This window comes from Molothrus aeneus, chromosome 7 (assembly GCF_037042795.1).
Source record: "Molothrus aeneus isolate 106 chromosome 7, BPBGC_Maene_1.0, whole genome shotgun sequence".
Classification (NCBI taxonomy): Eukaryota; Metazoa; Chordata; class Aves; order Passeriformes; family Icteridae; genus Molothrus; species Molothrus aeneus.
In genome coordinates, this window is record NC_089652.1 from 21,769,021 (window position 1) to 21,792,310 (window position 23,290).

The 23,290-nt window shown below is 34.4% G+C and overlaps 1 protein-coding gene across 2 annotated transcripts in view; it reads left to right on the forward strand.

Annotated features, from left to right (window-relative positions):
• The window catches only part of KCNH7 (potassium voltage-gated channel subfamily H member 7), a 205,802-nt gene that overhangs the window by 161,518 nt on the left and 20,994 nt on the right, over positions 1-23,290 (forward strand). For both annotated transcript variants that reach the window (XM_066553653.1, XM_066553654.1), the window contains 5 exons: positions 2,443-2,868; positions 7,416-7,815; positions 8,294-8,493; positions 18,482-18,734; positions 21,490-21,695. In XM_066553653.1, the coding sequence (XP_066409750.1) occupies positions 2,443-2,868; positions 7,416-7,815; positions 8,294-8,493; positions 18,482-18,734; positions 21,490-21,695 (1,485 nt within the window). The remainder of the gene's footprint in view (positions 1-2,442; positions 2,869-7,415; positions 7,816-8,293; positions 8,494-18,481; positions 18,735-21,489; positions 21,696-23,290) is intronic.

Below are 23,290 nucleotides of genomic sequence, written 5' to 3' on the forward strand. Positions count from 1 at the left end.
TTCATGGTGCCATTAATATTTTATTATTTCTGCTATGATTTATTCATATGCTATTATGCTTCTTTGTTTCTAGGTCTTTGGTTTTTACTGTGTGCATTTGCATTCTTTAATAAATTTAGAATGAGAATGCCTCAGAACAAAATTTATGAATATACATGTGATAGCAGTATGGGTCTCTCAGACTGTCTTGAAACTAAAGTTTGAATAGTAGAATCATAGAGTGATAGAATGGTGTGGGTTGGAAGAGACCCTAAAGATTATCTCCTTCCAATCTCCCTGCCAGGGCCAGGGCTACCTTCCACTACTCCAGGTTGTTCAGGCCCCATCCAGCCTGGTCTTGAATACTCAGTGAAATGAGGGAGTACTGCTCTTCCCTCATTTTGTCCAATTGTTTGGATTTTTAAACTCTAGTTTTGCCTAACTCATTTTAAACCAATTTAGGAATAAATGTAACTAAAATTAGGTTTTGAGTCAGATTTCAGAGGAATTAGTCCAATTTAGATTCTGCATTGCTCTGAAATGAAGCAGAGTGTCTGGAATTTTCAAGCAACAGAAAGAAACATGTGAAGTAAGCTTTATTGTCCTTGTTGCTTAATCCATTTTCTTCATTGTCTGAAAATCCAGTGGAACAGTAATATAAATTTTATAAATAGCAGTTTACTTGGCACATATACTCGCTGTTCTCAAATACTAAGAAAACCTTGTCAACTCATCAGGTGGGGGACTAAAAATATTAAGACTGCTTAAGAGACTAAGCAATGCTTCAGCTTGCTGTCAGCTAATGTGTTTAATGCATAAAAAAAGTAGCCAGCACCATTAGTTAAGTGCAAGTCTTAATTACAATACAAAAAATTGATGAACCGCCTCTACCTCAGCAGACTGCTCAGCCCAGTGCTTGGTGGCTGCTTGGAGCCAGCACATATTCTTTTGGATGACTTAATCACTTCTTTCTTCAAGTTCAAAGAAGAGTGGTTATTAACCCTCATGTTCACACAATATTTTCAGAGTAGAATTTGACTGGGTAAGATTAGTGTCACTTATATTACTAAGGATAGGATCTAAGATTTATACAACTATTTCTGTTGGAATTTTAAACAGAAAAGACTGTGCTGACCCTTAGAATTTTCTAAGATTATGTTTGAGGAGCATGGATTCCCTCAGTCTTGAACAAGCTGAATTCTCAAGTCCCAGAATACTAAATGTAAAAAAAAAGCAAATAAAAGCAGGCAATATCACTGAAAAGGTATATCCCCTTCCAATCACCATTTCATTTGAGTCAAATTATTCATTTTAATAGCTTTTGAAGTAACCTATTTTTTTAATAGAATTGTTTTTAAATAGCAGGAGAATAAGGAATAAGCAGAAGTAACTGGTGGAAAAAGGGTATAAGATTTCATGAACATGAATATTGCCCAACTGAGTAATAACTGAAGGTTGTCACCATCTGATGTTTGTTCACTGGCCTGTGTAAAATGAAATGGTGTTCTGAGTCTCATAGGATTTGGAGATCATTTGCAGCACAGAAGGCAATAATTAGCATCATTGCTGACAATCCCAAACACTGAATAGAGACAAAATATAATTTACCTTTTGATCCTTAAAGGTTTTGTTCCTTTGTTCCTCAGACTGAAAGAGCAGCCAAAGGAAATTTGTTTTATCTGGTGTTCACACAATGCTTGCTCTTTGCAACAAAGCAAACATTTCAGCTTCCAGAGCCAGCAAATTAAACAGTGCTTACAAATAATCCTTCCAAATAAAATTGAAATCCAACTTAGATAACACCAGCAGATAACAAATCCATACTTTTAAAAGAATAATAAGCTTTAGGCATTGACAAAAGTAGAAGTGGAGGAAAAGGCAATACTCCTGTAGTATCCTTTGTCACACCTTTAGCTGAACTAGAACTATAGCCTCAGTGTAATTTGTAATTTGTAATTTGCATGAAGGTTTCTAACATCACAAAACTCAAAGTGTAGATAGATGTCAAGGACACTAACTTTTTTTAATTTTTGGTTGTGTACACTTCCTAATGAGTGTAAACTCTTTTGTAGGGAATGAAAGCCAATGATAATGGGTTTGCTTTGGGAGAAAAACACTACATCACTGCAAGAAAAGTCTGGCCCTGAGAAGGCTGGCAAGGTTATAATATGGTGGATAAATGAATTTCATGACATGCTTAATAATGCAGATTTTATGGATATAAGATATGCTTCTTAATGTTTGCTACAGGGGACAAGAATCAACCGACTGTGCAAAATTGTCAATGAATATATTGGACCTGGCAGACACCATGAATTTCACAGAAATCTAGTTTGCCAAAACACTAAATAATTCAAGCTTAATTCTCAAAACTACAATGAAGTACTTTTTGTCCTGTATTTGCTATGTTTACTGGAAGTAGATACACTGTCTGATTATTGATGTGGATATTTCTTATTCTAGGTTCTATCCTTAGGGGCTGATGTTCTACCAGAATATAAACTCCAGACACCTCGCATCAACAAGTTTACAATATTGCACTACAGTCCTTTCAAAGCTGTCTGGGACTGGCTCATTTTGTTGCTGGTCATATACACTGCCATATTCACCCCTTACTCTGCTGCCTTCCTTCTGAACGACAGTGAGGATCGCAAGAGGAGAGAGTGTGGATATTCCTGCAGCCCACTGAATGTTGTAGACTTAATTGTGGATATTATGTTTATCATTGACATTCTAATAAACTTCAGAACAACATATGTAAACCAGAATGAAGAAGTGGTAAGTGATCCAGCAAAAATAGCAATTCACTACTTCAAAGGCTGGTTCCTAATTGACATGGTTGCTGCAATACCTTTTGACCTGCTGATTTTTGGCTCTGGCTCTGAAGAGGTAAGCTTAAATGAATAAGAAATCTTAAATCTTAATTTATTACTTCATGATAGTATTCTGTGTATCCTAAAGTATTTTTTGCTTGTTATTTAATAGCTGCTTAGTATTTCCATCCCATGTTTTAATGTTAAATTAAAATTACATCTTCCTTTGTAGAATAAGGCACAATGTTAGCTTTCATTGAGAAGAGAAGACGTTGAATGATTCAGCTAGTATTTTTCAGTTTTACTATATTTGACACTGTCTTTAGAAATAATAAATATATTGTGTATGAAGGACTTGGTCAAATGGTTTTATATAAGAACTGCTGCTTTGATTTATCACTTTTTAAAAACTTTCTATGATGCATATAAGTGCTGTGTTGGCATTGCATCATTAAAATAATTTTTCTCTGCTCAAAATGTTTAGGTCAGATGTTTACTTAGCAGAAAACAGGTTAGTTGTAGCATAAACTATACTAGTTATCAAAGAGATTTGGCTGTTGTCAATTTTATCAAGAATATGGACTATCAAAAGAAGCAAAAAAAAAGATTACCTTGACAAGCATGATCTATCTGCACAACAGAGTAAGAAACTGCTCAATATATGCATCCAAAACTGGCCTAAAGGTATATAAAATATATGCTATATTGTGGATTCCTGACCCAGTTAATCCAAAAAATTTTATTTAATTTAAAAAGGGATAAAATCATAATATTTTCTCTGAAAAGTAGAGAATTGGGTTTGACTTTTCTGTGATGCACAGAATACAGAATTTCCTTTTTTAAACTAGCAAACTAAGCAAAACATAAATGAGGAGTCTAGTGAAACATGAGATAAAACCATGCACTAAAAATAAATGTTACCAAGGAAAGCTATAAGAAGACAGAGAGTAATATAAAGGACAGAGGGAACATATTAATAGTTCTCTTACCAGAAGAGAACTTTTTTACTTTTTTATTCAGTAGGTGATTAAAAAGCTCAGAGATTTAAGAGAAAATTTGATCACCTTTTGCATTCATTATCTGTGGCGGGTGTCCAACTTTCTGCTGATAACTTTTTCTGTGGTTTTGAAAGCACAGATACATGAAAGACCAACATTTTTATAATGGCATTACTTCTAACTCAGACTACAGTGTTGCCCTCCAAGCATGGTCTGCATTCCTTTCTGATCATTGATCACTTGTCATTGCCAAAAAATTATTTTCAATGATTAGAAGTGTGGAACATAAAGGATTACAACAGGGACCAATTCCAAAGTTCATTGAAGGAGTGCCCCTGAACATCATTCTTCCCCACCTCTCCTGTTACAGAAGTTCTTAAGAGTAAAGTGCCAGGTGCTAAAGTCCTGCTAAAGGAATAATTTCAACATAAAATAACATTGCAGATTACAGTAACAAAGAAGAGCATTCTTGCAGATGAGTAGACAAATATGAAAATGTGGAAGTTGAAACAGAAATTATTGGACCATGTAATGACTTTTTCACTATTTCAGATATAAGTAAATTGAATCTTTATTCCCTCAAAATCTAGTAATTGACCAGTTTCTCTAGCTGGAAAAAAATGGCTTTGTTTATCTAAGCAGTAATGATGTTATATAGATTATGTTCCGTTCACCGAGACATCATAGCTTCTCTCTCTCATTCATGGTATTGAATATGTCAATCACTTTTCTAAGCTGCTACTTACTGCAGTTTTTCTTCCTACACTGCTAACTATAATATTTCACCAATGATCCCTTTTTCATAGTTTAGCAAGAAGAGGCAAATATAAAATTGACAGAATGGAGCATTTTTCATTTAATAGAATTTTTTAAGTCATAAAAGCTATCTTTTTTTGTAAAATAGCTCTTTTTTGTTATCTAGAGATTCTTCAAAGAAGATCCCCAGTGAAAAATTGTATTGAATAGCCTTTTTATTAGAAAACATGAGCTCTACAGAGAGCTCCACGTGTGTTCATGCAGCTTTAAAACACCTTGATATCAAGTGGAGTCTTGAAAGGGCAGGAGATAATAATCCAAATACCACATACAGCACTATCCAAATGCTTCTATTCGAGCCATACTTTTTCAACCATAAGAAAGCAACAGAGTTAGACTGTTAACTTTCCAATTTCTAAAATAGGGAAATAATGTAATTTTAAATTTTTTTCTGCTTAATGAGACTCAAAATGATGATGATTGGTAGTAAATAATTCTCTCTTTTTTGTGTGTGTGTTGTGAAAGTTAGGTGGCTTCCCTGGTATTTGGGAAGATAAAAATAATGAGTAGATGGAGAGGAAAGAAGAGAAAAGAAAAAAAATCTGATGTGATTATCCAACCACTCTTGAACTTGTAGTCCAGCAGATAGGTATGATGGAGACAGAGAAGCAAGCAATCCAGAAAAGAGAGCAGCGTCTATCAGGTTGCTATTTGCAGGTATTAATGGCTGGCACCAGATGGAGTAAGGTAATTGACAGAGTAGGCACCCTGCCTCCTCGGGCATTGTGCTGATCAGTGTTCCAGCACACCAACAAAATTACGTTCCATGAGATGTAGTTCTGAAACCAAGAACTTCTGTCCCTGGCCAAGTGACACATGGGAGATGTACTGTTACTATGTGAAGGCTACATCTATGCTGAGAAGTGGACAGCATGTAAGGCACATCAAAACTTGTGGACTATGCTTTTCACTTCTGCTGCCAGCTCTGTTTTAGTGTTAAAGCCTCCTCACTGTGTTAAAGAAAATTAAAACTGAGGATGAGTTTTTTGATGCTTGAAGCATATCCAGTCTCATTCATGCTGATTTTACCCTTGAAGAGATTAAGTTTTCTTATGTTATATACCTTCCACATACTCCAGAGCTCAAACTGATGTATCTAAGTATAGGATTGACACTGAGTATGAATATTATTAGCAAGTTTTATCTTAAGAATGTGGTGGAACAGTGATGACATATTGTAGATTAACAATCTACCATCTCATCTATTTAAGAGGCACTGTAAGAATATGTTGTCTCTTGCATGACGTAGAGATATGACTACATCTGTAGGGAATGTTTCAAACACCCCACTAAAAACAAATCTTAGCTTTTCTTAAGGGATCATAAATATATAAACCTGATCTACCTACAAAGAAAAAATAACCTTAGCACAGTGTTTACATGTTTCTGAATCTCAGCCTAGGCATAACATTTTGAAGGGTGTGGTCTTTCAGACTATTCGAGTCACTAATTTTCTTTATCTAAAGTTATTATTTGGGGTATTAAACTGAATTTGGGAATGTTACCATACATTATCCTCTTGCTCATTTACTCAGAAAATATGAACAATTCATTGAGTTGTCCACTGAGAAATGCAGCCAAGAAAGACTCTTGTTTTTTTCCAAGAGCTTTGGGGTTTTACTCAGAAACATGGTAAATACAAGGATTTAATAAAACATAAAAACTAGTCTTGTACTTGTTGCAAAAAAAACTTTATTGTTATGCATACTACTGTCAGAGTGGTTTGTGAGGCTTGGAAAACTTTTCCTGTTAAGTGTCATGTAATATACATGTATGCTAAAACAAAAACCCAAACCAAACAAACAAACAAACAAAACATTAAAATGTATGCAGTCTTGGCATTTACTGAATACTTTTATATATGTTCAGACTTAATGCAAGGAAAAAAGGTAGCTGAGGGGTTTTTTAAATCCAGCTGTTCCTCTTAACAATGCTGTCCATTCCTTCTACAAGGAATTAGCATATTTACTAATTTAAATATGAAAACTTATACTAATCACCTATTTTTTTGCTATAAAAAGATCAAAGCCTCAAAGAGGTTGCAATGGATAATAGCACACATCTGCACTAAAAATCTTGAAATACATTCCTTCTTTAAAATTCTCCTATTTACTTTTATAATGGTGTAGTACTTTTATTACTGGCTTTTGCCACTACACCTACAAGATGCAAAAAGATTAATCTGAAGGAACTTTTACATGATGTTCTGTTCACAGTGCTTTATCCTCTTTCACCTGTATGAATGCTTTTATCATTACAAACAGGAGGAATCTTGTAGATATACTCTTTGAGATACTTCTGCCCTAATACTTCACTTTTCTAGAGTATGTGTGTCAGGGCATTGCAAGGAGCTTCTAAGTCAGGATAAATACAGTCACACAGTTTTCTTCAAGAATACTTATTACCCATGTGGACTTATTACTTATGTAGTCATATAATTATGAGTAGTTCCAATAATTTACACATTTTATCATGTTAAAAAAATCATTGATCTATTGGATCGTTAAATCCATTATGGTCAACTCAAGAGTCCAGATCAAGTAAAATATTCAACATAAGAGGGTATTTAGCACATAATGACAACTTCAATATATCTTGATTTTAAATGCACATTTCTTATTTTTTCCCTGCTTTTATAATGAAATTGATAGCTTAAAGATAATAAAATTAAATTTACATTGAAATGGGTTCTTCTACTCTTTGTGTTGATTCCCCAAAAAAATTGAATTTGTGGTGGTTTATTTATGCTTACTATTCATGAAAATACATTTGGTAACAGAGAAAATTAATTCCTATCTTATTTTTACAGACAACTACATTAATAGGCCTTCTGAAGACAGCTAGACTGCTGCGTTTGGTGAGGGTAGCACGGAAACTGGACAGATACTCCGAATATGGTGCTGCAGTTCTGATGCTCCTCATGTGCATTTTTGCACTAATTGCACACTGGCTTGCTTGCATTTGGTATGCCATTGGAAATGTAGAAAGACCTTACTTGGCTCACAAGATTGGTTGGTTGGATTCTTTAGGAGAACAACTAGGAAAGCATTACAATAAGAGTGATGCAAGCTCTGGACCATCTATCAAGGACAAATATGTTACAGCACTTTATTTTACCTTCAGCAGTCTGACAAGTGTAGGATTTGGAAATGTGTCTCCAAACACCAACTCAGAGAAAATCTTTTCCATCTGTGTCATGTTGATTGGCTGTAAGTAATTTTATCATGGATTTTAATCTTTTTTTTCTCTCTGTGTTTGAGCAAATGGTTTAACATTCTAAACTAATAAGATTATAAGCATGCAGCTGGAAGGGCAAATTCCTAGGGAAAGGAATGTTGCATGCAAAAATATGTTGTGACTCATTCAGTGTCAGGAAGTAATCAAGTTGGTTGACGACTCAAAATCTGTTATCCAAACTGTCAGAATATCTGTGTTGTATATCAGTGCCTGTAAGCAAATCCTGTATAAGGTAAGAAGGTGAGTTTGGAGTGGATTTAGGAAATTCTATCCCATAATATTTATATAATCATAATTATATTTTATTTTTCTATTTAAAACTGAACCCATAAATGTATGCATACCTTTTTAACTCTTCCCTTTGTTCTTAACTTTTGCTTAGCTGTACTCATCTGCAAAGCCCTTAAGTAATGATATGATTTAAGCAAGTTTTGTTTCTCTTTAATCCAGCATTAATGTATGCTAGCATTTTTGGAAACGTATCCGCAATAATCCAAAGACTCTACTCGGGAACTGCACGGTACCACATGCAGATGCTGCGAGTGAAGGAGTTCATCCGCTTTCATCAGATCCCAAACCCTCTGCGGCAGCGACTGGAGGAATACTTCCAGCATGCGTGGACATACACCAATGGCATTGACATGAACATGGTATGTTCTTCTGTTTTTCAGGCAGAGATGCTGGGTGAGCAATAGATAAATGCATGAGAAATTAGAAAGAGACTTCAAGTCTTTAGTATTTCTAAGCTGTAAAAATACAAGTTTAAGAAGGTGCATATATATCTCAGTTGTTTACAATCAAGCCACTACATGTTTAGCACACAAACATTTCACTGCCTAGGTTATTGCCAGGTATATCAGTAAGCTGAATTCTCATTGTGTATAGGAAAGCTTGAGAACTGTAGGCTACTTCTGTAAGCTTAAACAGGGAAAAAATATATAGGTTTCTTCTTTCAGATATAGGTGTTCCAGAATTTTGTTTATTCTTTGCCCTGATTTTCCACTTCCAGTATCAAACAAGAGAAAGAACCTGTGTTCTGTTGATGTCTACAGAGCTACTGTTCTATAAAACCTGTGGAGATCAATTCTTTTTCCAAATCTTTCCATGTAATGTAGAACAGGTATATTGGGAACAGGTTGAAGAGAGGAGCAGGCAGGTTTTGCTGCTCTTTTCAAAGAGACATATTTGAATCACACGATAGTCTGAATAATTTGCTTGTATTCACAACCATGTAATTCTGCACAGAAAATCAACACAGTACTACTAACCATTTAGCCATCCACAGAAACTCATTTCTGACAAGGAATAACACTCATTTTTTCTGGTTTTGATAAAAAAAGCCCCTTCAATCTCTCCTTCTATAAATACATGGCTAGCTAAAAAGGAATAACAATCTGTTAGTGAGCAAAAGTAAGCATCTGTAACACTCTCTTATTTTCTGGAGATAGAAACATTTTTTCTGAAAAGTCAACATCAGTTTGAAGACACTGAGGGCATTGTACATCTTAAGGACCTGTGAATCTGTGTCTCTGTAGGGATACTTTCCAGAGGTATTCAGAGCTGCAGATTAGAAACTGCAGAACTCTCCAGAAAGCTGTCAAGAACAAGAAAATGTATACACTTTTGTAACAATTTAACTAGAAATCAGCTTCCAAAATTTTGACATACATTCAAACAGCCTTCATGTGATATCTATAACTACATTTCTGAATGACTGTCAGAGTACAACATTTTTATGCAGCAAACAGAAAAAATGGTCTCGATTAAAATCTTTTATAAAGGAGAATCACTGACAATTTGACTTTATGGTTACCATTAAGTAAAGCAGATCTTGAAAATACAATAGAAAATTAATATATTTGTCTTCCCCTGCCACTTCCATGTGTCCCCTCCAAAGGAATAATATGTCCAGGGCAGGACAAGGACAATTGTATAAACCTCTGCTGGGGATTACTGCAGTGGAAGGCAGCATCAGTAGCTTCATCCTGTGTGGCACTGAATATCCCTAATTCCTTCTGATGGCAATGGAATTGTGGGGTACTCAGCACTTTGCAGGATCAGGCCCTTAAGCTGCAGGGGTGTTCAACCTAAGCCTAAAGCAGCTCACTGAATTATTTCTGAAGATATTACAAAATCATATATGCTTTAAGTAATTCATTGCCACTAATGGATGTACTAAAACCACCTGGTTCACATGAAATAGTAACTATAACTGGATATTGTCACATGAAAAGTTGCATAATTTGGAAACTGGTGTATGGAAATTAGTCTTGGATTTGTCATGAATGTGAAATAACAATTAAATGGATTAAAAAGCCCATATTCTGCAATATGATTGTGAGGCAGTATGGAGGATTTGTTTTTAATAAAGTGTGGAAAAACTCTCAAGTTTAGTATCTTGTTTCATTGTATTTTATTCCTTATTCTGTTCACAGTTCGATCCCTCAAGTTTTATGTCAATCGCCTTATTTCCTTTAAGAGTTTGAATGTATTACACTTAGTACAAGGATAATATAAGAATTGTGTGATTTACATTGTACTTATGAAAGATTTATCTCTTTCCTGTCTGCTTCACACCTAAATACATGGAATAACACCACCCACTGGTAAGAGCAGGAGGTATTTATATCAAATTTAATTCCAGTATAAAGTGTGAAGAATATCCATGTTATCTGTTGGGTTTAGAGCTTGTTCAGTGCTTTCTAATTTTAATTGTAACTTTTTGCATGATGAAGGGGTAGATAGCAAAGGGAAATAATCCAAGCAGAATCAGATGTGGGGCAAAATGGTTACTAAAAATTAGACATTAAAAAATGTTAATCTAACCATGTTTATTAATCACTGTTTTACCCCACAACTCAAGTCATGCTTCTTTGCCCAAAAAAGGTCATGTGCATATTGGTTTGCATCAGATAGTTGCTCTGTAGGAATGTCACTGACAAAGTTGTCATGCTGCTGATCATTCTGCATTTTCCTTTGTGTGAATGCTCTTGGTTTACACCATATCTGCATGTTAACACACGCACCTATGAAGTTTTCTTGGCTATTAGCCATGTGCATATGAGTTGGACTTGCATGTGGTTTTTTACTTAATTTTGCATGAAATATTTGCATTTACAGAATAAAGGACTAATATTGTCCTCAAACAATTGTGTTTGACTCCTGCCCATGTCTGCTTGGAGTTTTTTGTGAATTCTGAAGGCAGAATTTCATCTAATATTTTTTTTCTTCATTTCATGACTGAAAGCTGAAAAAAAATCAAAAATCTCCTTTGAAATCTCCTTTGAAATATGAAGTGAATAATAATTTACATTGTATATATATATGAACATGCAACATACACACACACATACTCATATATATATATATATATATATATATATATATATATATGGAGAATATATTTCAAAAGATGTTTTAAATTATCCTCAGTAATATATTTAAGAATCCAGGTAAAGTGGAAAGCAAAATACAAAAGAAGAGATTAAACAGAAACCCTTTTAATCTCAGGAGTAATTGTGCACTAGGACTAAACTTGATTTTTTAAACAAAACTCTACACCCTAGATTGCAAACCAGAACTGTATGCTTACTTGAAATGCTTAAACTTAAAATTAGCTTTAAAGACCTGCTAGTGAAATATGCTGAGACCTTGTTTATTTGTTCATTTGCTCCCTTCTGCTCCATTTTTACATATTTTTGATTATATTTCATTACATAATGTATTTTGGTTATAAAAAGTTTCACATAATTATGCATGGACTGGATAAACAGGATTTGGGATTTGTTTTAATCTGGATAAAAAATCTTGAGTCTATAGAATAAGCATAATTTAAATCATGTCCCTGTGATATACACTGGCAAAGTCAAATTGCAAAAAAAATGTTTACATTGCACATTGTTTCATGAAAGATGTCACCAGTCCCAAAGAATCCAATTCTTGTAATAATTTTAACTGTCCTGTTCTAGTTTTTCTAAATTCTTTTTGCCTTCTTTTTCCCCTTTCATTCCTATGTTATCAGTCCAGCACTGATAATGGCATGCCTATGATGCTTACCCTAAAAAGATTAGTTATTTAGTGTTTGAGATTTTTTTTTAAGTTATGCATGTATTTTTTACAATCCTGTCCCATCCTTTCTTTCCATGGATCTCCTGTGCATCTGAATAGCTTTATTGGTTTATTTTACATTTGAAAAGAGTTCAAAGAAGTAACTAAGTGGGACATGCTGAAAAGTGTTTAGCCCAGTGTAAACATTAATTAAAATTTTGGGTGTGGGACAGATGTCTTTTTGGTTTGGGTTTTGTCCAATAGCATGAAAGGGGAGCACAAACCAGAATTTTTATGAATGAGTGTATGATTTCTCCTGCAAGCATCCAGGCAATTGGTTCATTTTACTGTTGTGATCTTGGCCACTGTGATCATACAAGTGCAGTAGAACACACACCTATCTTGAACCAGTAATTCTATGGTAGCAAATAAAGGTCAGATTCAACATTGCCTTGAACAGGCTTCTTTTGTAAGAAATTGGCCATTGACACCTGGTTTACATCACTACATTTTTTCATTCTTGCTTTTCCTCCCACTGTGATCACTTCTTACAACAAAACCAGTTTTAGCAATAGAACCAGTGCCACTAATGTATTTGAAAGCAGAGAATTAGAGAAGTAAATTAGAATTTCAAAAACAGCAAGGAGAAATTCTTTGTACCATCAAAAGACTAGTGCAAATTAGATGTGTTTGGAGCAAAATCTAGCAGTAAATTCTTAAACCAAGGGAATATGTAATCATGTTGGAACTTGGCACTGCTACTTGCCTATAAGTTAGAACACAAATCACAAGATATAAACCAGCCACAAAGTACCTTATGATTAGCCATAAACCTGTTCTTTCATTTTCTAAAAGAGGCAATTTTAAAAATGTGATCACCTCCATTGAATTGAGTTGTAGAAAATAAGACCTCATTAAAAAAATATTTTCAAGGATGTCCATCTATTTCTAAATGATCCTTTATCAGTTTCTCAGTGCATTATATTTTGTGGTCTAAAATATCAAAAGAAGAGCAATTAATTCTTCAACTATCATATTTTTTGAAATATCCAGATCTGATCAATCTTCAACTTCTACAGACTTAAAACTTTTCTCTAGTAGGGGAGTCAACAGTTGAAGAAACTGAAATAATTTTTCATCTGCCTTGTTCAGCAATGTATCATATCACAGAGATCACTTTTCAGATGTACTCAGAAACTGTAATAGGACTGTAGAAGAATGGTCCACTGCAGCTTCACTAATTCCAGCATAAAGATGTCACACATCTGTGTTGTGGTGAAAACAAAAGATGTGGTGAAAACAAAAGATGACTGAAAACAAAAGATCCTATTCTTGATAGGGTTGTGAGGCTTCAATCTCAGTGAGAGGTGAATTAGCTCATTATCACATACTGCTTCTCTCTCTCAACTGTTGAAAGGAAACATACTGAACATTTTAAAAAATCATCCTCTACAAAGAGGATTTTTCAGAAATATTCTTTCTTCTATGTGGAGCCCAAGAGCTTCTGGAGCAGTATTATTGCCAGCTGTGACCCTGTTCTTTCTTTTCTAAATGCTGAAAATGCTTAGAAATGTTTCAAACTTCTACTTACAGAAATAATTAATTTCTGTAATTAATTATCAGAGTAATATTAAATAGTAAATTCTAAATTCTTTCTAGAAATAAAATTGCTGAATTGCAGAAATGTTTAGCCTGGATGGTGTTATTCAATTACAAGTGTCAAATGTTTGCAATGGAACTAAATCCCACACTATTCTCCATCAGAGGAAACAGCTGCTGGAGGACAGAAATCCTAATTCAAAATCTAAGCAGTGCAATTTGTGCAGCTAAAGAGTATCAGGTTAGCCTTAAAATTAGGTGGCTGGCAAAAAGATAAAAATTAAATACATAGGTTATTTCACCAAATATATGAATTAATATTAATTAGTTTTACTAATTCTTTCTGAACAAAGACAAAAGGTTAATAAAAATAAAAGGTTTTAATATAAAGTTCAGCTTTTATTATTCAAATATTTTGAGAACTTTATTCAGCATTTAGTGATGCCAATGTCAACATAGCCTGAGATCTCTCTTATGAAGGTGAGAAGCAAATAGATATTAAGTATGTGTGGTCATGACACAAAGTGAATTTACTCTTGCCTCTTTGTACCTTCAGCTGCTCAAATTTTTTGCTGTGTTAATTTTTTGTATGGATCAGTTTCTCAAACCATTTCACAAGGAGAGATCATGACAAGGCAGGAATAATCAAAGTGGAGAAGGACCAGAATACTCTTCCATTTATGCCATCTTAAATTCTCAGAGGAACTTGGGAGTATGCCTTTATCTTTCCCTCTATATGCTGGGCACCTGCCACTCATAAACAAGTCTAACTGGTTCTAGGACAAGAAAGCCTTAGTCACTAGTTTCAACATATCCCAAACACAGCACAACACACAAGAGCACTCTTGTGCTCTCTTCAGCTGCTGTTTGGTATTTAATGATCCCACCTATATTTCAGCAGAGAAAATGTGTGACAGAAGATTATATGCAGAATTAAACAGTATCTTTGATTGTAAGGCAACAAGCACTGGAGAATCTCTCATACTAGGAAAGGCTGAGAGAACCGGGACTCCTCAGCCGGATAGGAGAAATGAAGGTTCACAAAGGGTCACATCAATGTGAGCGGATACCTGAAGGAAGGGTCTAAAAAATGTGGAAAAAGGTTTAATTTCAGTGGTGCCCAGTGACAGGACCAGAGGTAATGATCACACACTGAAACTGGAGTATTTGACCAAACACCAGGAAACACATTTTTACTGTGAGGATAACTAAGCACGGGTAGAAGTTACCCAGAGAGGTGGTGGCATCTCTGTCCTTGGAGGTATTTGAAAGCCATCTTGGCATCACTCTGGCTACCAGCTCTAAGTAGACCTCCTTGAGCAGGGAGGATGGACCAGATGATCTTTCCAATAAGATCATTTCCATCCTCAATCGTTCTGTGGTTTTGTTGGTATGGAATATGGTATTTCCATGTTTAATGAAAACTATTTAGCTAATATCCTGGTTTGCTTCAGGTTAAATACTTTCTAAATATTTTCTATGAGTCATATATCAATACCTGTTGAAGAACTGAGAATTAAAAATCTAAAAATTGTCATGAATTTTATAATTTATCCAAAAAACCCCAAGGTTATCTTTGCCGCTAACATTTGCTTGTTGCCTGAGATTAAGGCGCAAAGATATGTCCAAATCTGTTGTCACAAATGTGCCTGATAAATGTGCGATATCTTGCTGTCATCCTGAGAAAAGAAATTAATGAAGCTGGACTCCCTCTCCTCATAAAAAGATCATGTTCTTCAAGGCAGTAAGAATCATGTCCCTGCTATCCTCACAAACAATCACCTATTCTGTGTAAAATGTTTTACATCTCTCTGGATGGCGTTATCCTCCTCTGTAAGCATGCCACATAGATAAATCAACATTATGTGATGTGGAGTAAGTTTCATTCCAAACAGGAAGAGATAACTGAACTTGGACTTGATAACTATCAATGACAGACAACTGAAGCCTGTGGTCACAGCATCTTAACTGATTTCCTTTACTTTTTCTTTGTCAAGGGGGAGGGCTACAGCCGATTTTATGTCTTATTACATGTCTTTTTAAAAATATCTGTGTGTATTTCTTGAATTATGCATGACATCTGATTCCAAACATTATTCTAACCATGAGAATCCAAGATTTTTCTCACCAGAGCCCCGTGGAATCACAACTGAGGAGATATTGTGTATAACAATAGAAATATGTTAGGAAAGAATGGAACAATTGAAACTCAAATCTGTATTTAAATGATTTATTTGTTTGGGGTTTTCATTAATAATAATATTATTAAACAGCAGTTCTAATTTTATAATTTTCAATTTTTTATTTTGAAGACTGCATGGATGGTTTTCTAATATTTAGAATAGGCAGAGTGTGTACAAATTTGATGTTGATGTTGATTCTCACAGTATAACATAATTTTCAATAGAATTTCAGTAATGAAATCAGAATATGAGAGTGAATGTAACAAATATTTGAGAGTTTGGGTTGGCACAATGTCTGTACTGCACAGCATAAAACTTCATCTGGAAACATCAAATTCTGTATTATGTCACCTATTGGACTTAGATTAAACACCTCACCATGCACAATGTGTGCAATATGATAAGCTCTTTTTAGTAATGTAGGTTTTACCATTGTTTTAACATATTTATCTTCCAATCAGCTTCTTTCTTGAATTTCTAAGCTTGTATTAATGGAATAAACTCCATTGGAAACCAATGTTATTTAGTCTTCCTTTTAGGCATTTTTAAAACTGTGATATTAAAGAGTAGATGTTTTTTGTCTCTGATGTATAAAAGTACTTTAGAGTGTAAGCTCCATGGAGCAGGGACTTTTTAGTCACAGATGCTTGAAAAGAGGCTGGTATCTTTCAGATGTCATTGATATTTAAATAACTATCAACTGATATGCAATGATTTTAGAACAGTTTCATGACAAATATAAATTAATTATAAAAATAATTGTTTCTATAAGGGAATATCCAAAGTATCTTCAGAAATATAAACCAACACATATTGTCTGCATTGGTTTTGCTTAATGGTAAAATACAATCCCTTGAAAATCAGATAAACAACTGATGTGAAAAATTAAAACTATTTATTCTAAATGTAGTCTAACTGCTCATGACTTCCTAACAATTCAAATACACTTTTCTTGTAAGTACTTCTGAATTCAAAATGCATTTCCTATTTCATATCCTATAAAAAATGGAGCTCTTCTAAATTGTATTCAGATACATACATAACAAACAAATTAATTCAAAATAGGACTTTTGCACTCACATGACTGGAGAACAATTTCAAAATAAACACAATTCTTTTTCTCCTGTTTCACTGGTGTACATATTTGTTTCTCAGTTTTTCAGTATTATTGAGCAAATAAATTCCTACAACCTATAGCTTTTTTATTTCAATATAATTACATTATACTAAAAAGCATAATTGGGTACTAAGCTGTTTCTAGTGATGTGATAGATACTGAAAACAGAGTGATGCCACAGAAGCTTTTCATTTATGATATTTTATTTTGCTTACTGTTATTGAATGCTGGCTTTTTCTGATGATGTATAGATTTCATATGGTAATGCCATAAGGCTCAAAAAATTGTTCTATATATGTGTGTTAAAACATTGTTTGTTATTTCACAGCATTGATTTCCATTAACAATCATAAAAACTTTTCAATACTGTTAAAGGTTCTAATATCTCATTTTTACAACACAACTCAGCTGGTGCAGACAGAAGCCTCATATCAGAAATGCATTCATTTTCACCAGCAAGGGATATGAGTTATGAATAATTTCTGCAATGAGAGTGAGTACACAGGATATTTTGTGATGAAGTAGAAATTAATATAGCAACAAGTGAATGGATTTTGGATATATCTTTTCTCTGCAGAAATGTTTACAAATTTTTTTAAAAACAGTGCAGAGGATAAACAAGGATGAAATAATAGACTGATCTAATAACAAAGAGACACATCCTGTTCACATATTCATAAAACTTGTAGCATCAGTACATATTTTGCCTTTAGTAATATGCAGCAGTTGTAGCTGTCCCTAGGGAAAGCCAATGACCCAACCACATCACTGACAGCAGGTAACAGGATATAACAAAGAAAGGTGGTGTGTCATACTGTGTCAGCATGTGCAGAATCACTCACAGTACTCCCATGAAGTCAGTAGCAGAAACGTTTATAGATTCTAAAACAATCAAAGGTGTATTATCCCAGAGAACTTAGAAAAAAACACAGATAATGACCATTTTGTAAACAACTCCTTTCCTTCTAAACAAAATTAACACGTTGCCATGGTACCCAAGAGGAATCCCATGATTCTACTTCAGGCAAACTCCCATTGTTCTGAGTAAAAGATGAACAAGGACGACAGCAAGTAGCCCTGTTGTTTGCTGAGCGAATCATCTGTCTATGTAAATCTGCAAACATTGTTGTTTCAATAGGTCATGTTGCTTTCTTTCTGATAAAAATCAAAGTCCTACAGTTGCAAGAGGGTTATATTTAACATGAAAATCCTAATAAAATGCCCTCATTCTGAAAAATATCTGATCTTCTTCAGATAGCACTCATTTTACAAATGTCATGGTTGTTTCAGCAAAAACCTCTCATATAATAACTATAGTACTTTGACAATTGATAAAAAGGAAATAGATATATGGAAATATATAATGGAAAAGGAAATTCGGTCAAGACTTTCCCTTTCACTGTCTTATTTGTTATTTTCCTGCAGTATAGTCATTCATGTACCCTGAGACCATTTCTTGCAATCAATTAATAGCATATTTTTAACCACTAAATAGGTTAGTATTTATAGGAGTACTCACATTGTAAAAGCTTTGTAATATAGATTACACTATGAATTTGTTGAATTTTAATACTCCTACACCTTTTATGTCTGCTTGTAGGTCACTTCTTTCTTTTTGTCGAGGAAGAAAACAAAAATTATATCAAGAACATCCATAGCATTCGCATGAAATCCTTATGCTTGTCTTTCCAGGTCCTGAAGGGATTTCCAGAATGCTTACAAGCTGACATTTGTCTGCACCTCAACCAAAATTTGCTTCAGAATTGCAAAGCTTTCCGGGGGGCCAGTAAAGGCTGTCTTCGAGCTTTGGCTATGAAATTTAAGACAACACATGCACCTCCTGGAGACACTTTAGTGCACTGTGGAGATGTTCTCACTGCTCTTTATTTTGTGTCAAGAGGCTCCATTGAAATCCTTAAGAGTGACATTGTTGTAGCCATTCTTGGTAAGTACATTATTACAAGGCATATTAAAAGAGTCAGATTTTCAAAAGAAATATTTATTGTTGCTCCTGGGACAGGAAATTTGTAAATATTTACTAACTAATTTTTTTTAATCAAGCAAAGAAATAATTTAAGAAGAAAAATCTACATTACTGCAATAATTCACGCGCACCAGAGCCCAGACCTTTAGATTTCTAAAGATTTATCTTTAGTCACAGTAATCCCTAGGTAAAAGACAAGCTGCAAGTTAAGTTATTCCAGTTCTGATTATACTGCAAGATCAAAAGTCAAGGCCACTCTGTTCTTAAACAGTGATGAAGGTATTGAGACACATAGACTCCTCTCTTTGCTAACTGGAGCAATCTACTCTGGGCATTCAAAATGTCTTCTAGAGAGTTTCAGAAATATCTGTTTCTGCCCACTAGGCATAAAGGAAAAGAAGAGAATAACAGATTAATTTTATCTAGAAGTAATGACACCAGGGTTTCCCCTATATTACTAACACATCCTTGTTTGTATAGCATGATGAGTTACTTGTTTTCTTTCCCAAAAAAGTTGGCTCAGTCCAGCTGGGACCTCACCTAGAACTGGTTAGCTATAGCAGTATGGAAAGTAAAATAACTAAAACCTTGCATAACATGACTACAGATTTTCCCAATTTTATATTAGATAATAAGAATGCAAAGAATAATTGAGTAGATGAGTTAGGATTTTGATGTACAGAAGCATATACCAGCTGTAGTATCATTCATATGTTGTCTTTCTGTTAATTGGCCACTGTAGGAACTTACACTCAGCAAAGAAGCTGAAGCAACATGTGGGCTGGGGGCAGTATGTTGCTATACTTTGACTGATTATTCTGTTTATACTTTGCAGGGTGGATATGTGAGCAGGCACAAAGGTGTGCCTAAAGCAATCCTTCCCTAGGTTTAGATAGTGTTATCAAGATAATTTATCATCTCCTGCTGTTGCAGCTCATCAGCTGGGCCAGCTTTAGGCATAAAGAAAGTAGGGAGCATGCAAGTATGACATTGTGAGGTTTTTACTTAACTGTAAGAGTCTTGCCCTGATTATGAGCAGTGTGGTTCATCAAGGAATTCATCTCTCACACCAAAAACATGTACATTTCTGTATTTTTTCTATTGCACTTCCAGTCAAGACAAACTGGCAGTTATATGGATTCATCAATTTTTTCCTGGGCCAAAGATGCAGACTGGACAAGTTTTTCATATCATGCACATGAGATCCCTGTGCTCTCACACCTTAGCAGAAAACCAGCTATTTGCAAGGCCATGCCACTATATCTCTTCCCATCAATATCTACCCACAATATTCTTATTTATATTCTTATTAATAATAAGAATATTGCAGAGAAGGTTTTATATGCCTTGAATAGGGACCTCTGAATTCATAAACATTTAGGGCAGAAGGAGTATATTGGCAAACCCTTGTTTCGTCACTGATTCCTGTTACATTTCATATTTTTGACTATCCATTACATCTAATGAACTGTGTTTTAGGAATTAAAACCAATAGGTTTTGCTCTGAAGATATGAAGAGATGAAAATAGGATCACTTTTGATGGCAGTTTATTTCCATATTTAATCATCTTTATTGTTTAAAATGTGTGCTTTATTTCCAGTATAAAATTATCTTGCTTCAATTCCTTTCCATTGGTTCTTCCTATGCTTTCCTTCTTATATTCTAGAGGCATTGAATACCAAGTAATTTTTTCTCTCTAAAGAATAGATGCAATATAATCAGGTTTTCTCTTAATCTTCCCATGTTCAAGATCCTCGCTATAAATCAGCCCTTAAATTACCTTTTGGGTTTTTTAGCTGCAGTTTTAAACTTCCTTTTTAGAAAATAGAAATAACAGAACTGCTCTTAGTAACCCAATGTGAAAGGCACAACTGTTTAACAGAGACCAAAAAATCACCACTGTATTCTTTTTTACCAGTCTCTGTTTCTCCCTTGCCATGATCACCCTTCTTTTCCACAAGTGTTTTCTTAGTGCCTCCCCAACCCCATTTTGCAGGTAACCCTGAAACCCTTAGTGTGTAGCATATTTTCACTTTTTTTATGGCTGAAACTGCTTTGCATGGATGAAGTTTAGGTGCAGTTTGGCAAAAATGAGCAATTAAATAGAGATGAAAATCTTAACAAACCCCTATTTCAAATGCATCAACACTGATTGGAAGAATCGTAATGGTATCAAAACAGAGGCAGACATGTTTAAAGAGCTTGTTCAAAAGAACTCCTGCATCTTAGAAGCTTTGCATTCCCTCAAAAAATATAAAAATTAAGTAATTTTCTACTAAAATATATTTCAAGTACAGTCAGTTCCTTCATGTAATTCTTAACAAAATGATATTACAGACCAGACAAGTTCTGTACTGGACTGGCAATAGAAATTACATCTTTGCCATTGTAATATGATTGAAATTACCAAATAATGCTTTTAGAAGAAAGGAAAAAGGAACCTGCTCAAATCATATTGTTTTGGTGAAACTGAAGAAAAGTTGTGATGAAACGTTCACTTAGTCCAGTTATATGCTCATAAATTATCATTGATCTTAATAATTTCACTTTTAATACTTAATAATACTGCTTTTTTTTAATGTATGTACAATGGGAATCTGACTGCATCACTTCATGTAAAACCAAGTATTCCTCTGTCATAAAGAAATACATCATTCAATGTAATGGCTTATTCACGTTTAAAATAATAATCTCTGTTTAATTTTCTTTCTGCAGGGAAAAATGATATTTTTGGAGAGATGGTACATCTTTATGCAAAACCAGGAAAGTCAAATGCAGATGTGAGAGCTTTAACTTACTGTGACTTACATAAGATCCAGAGAGAAGATCTACTTGAAGTTTTGGATATGTACCCTGAATTTTCTGATCTCTTCCTCACCAATCTGGAGCTAACTTTTAATCTGAGAGATGAAACTGCAAAGGTACATATAATAAGTGATTTTTCTTTCTTAATATTGGGCCAAATCTGTCCCACAGTAACAATACTTAAAAATAGCATTTGAAAAACTAACAAAATGAAAAGCTAAAATCCTATATTAAAAAAATTTACTCTCCTGATTGCTTCTACTGAAGTCAGTTAAACTCAGCAGAAGTCAATGAAATTATTCAGATGATGTTAATCTAACAGGATTTGGTTCTATATTTAAATAGCATTAAGGCTTCACCCAGGGGGATTTTGTTAAAGCCATGGAAAATATGGTTTTATTAGATGACTATAGCCTAGGTCACCACAAGGGGTACTTTTGACACTAAATGTAATTGTACATCCATAAAATAAGAATAAATCAGATTATCCACATTTCTTCTGTGTCTAGCAATAGAAAATATTTAATTGCCTTTCAAATATGAACTGTTAATTCCCTTATCTTGGCATGCACTCTACTTCCTAGGGGACTAAAAACTTACAAGAGACTTTTCAACTTTCACTCAGTCTTCAGATTTGCAGGCATTTCTTGGTCTCTTTTTCCCACAGTGACTGTCCTAAGTGTCCCCTTTTGCACAAATTACATCTTCAGGAAAAGTCAAAATATTACCAATGTTTCCCAATTTCAGACTGAGAGGGTTACTCTACTTGGGAAAGGAAGTGGGTGTTTGGCCAAAGGGGGAGTGGGGAAATTCTCTTGCCCAGTTTGTGCTGCTGAGGCTAAAGGCTTCCCCAGAAGATTGCAGGAACTCCAGCTCTGGCCACCAGGCAGGGACTAGACTGCCCACAGAATGACTGGTTTATATTTCAGTATTTCTGAGATAATGCCATTTTTTGACTCCCTTAAAGAAAAACAGAGGTTCAGTGTGAATGAACTAACATAATTTGGCCTCAAAGGCCTTCTAAGAAAAAATGAGAAAAAGAACACTTCAGTTGTGGGCTGCAAATCATAGGGACATCTTTGCTGATAAGTGTGGATCCTTATTTTTAAAAAAATTATAATAAATACAACTTCTAACAAGGAATGTCTTTCCATTATGACCATTTTTTAATAAAATATCATTCCAAAAATAAAAGACCAATTCTATTATTTTTTTCGGTCATGCCTTTTGTGCATTGAAAAGGTCATAATTATTAATTACATGTAAAACACAACAAAATGAATGTATGGTCTAGTGATAAATTTAAGTTAAAACGGAATGTCCATATATTTGAAAAATTTCTTGAGGATAATTTCACATTAATGATTTAAGTCTGAGAAATTATTTCTTGCAATTACATCGTCATCAATGTTTTATAATTTTTTCCTTAGGTCAGAGACAAGAAAGGCAGGAGAGGCTCAACCATGCTTCTGAGCTTGCAAAATCACAGTTTTTCTCTAACAATTCCACTTACTTTCCACTGTCTATTGCAATCCAGAAAGTCATCCCCCAAAAGAAGAATTGAGCACAGTCTGATTTTCAAAACACCAGTCAGATCTAAATTTGTTATCAGAGTAAGAGGGGCTTCTGCCTCAAGTTCTGCCCCTGCTCTCTTGTTTGTATGAAAGTACCTTTTTCTTCCTGCAGTTATTCCACCAGTGGGCCACCACAG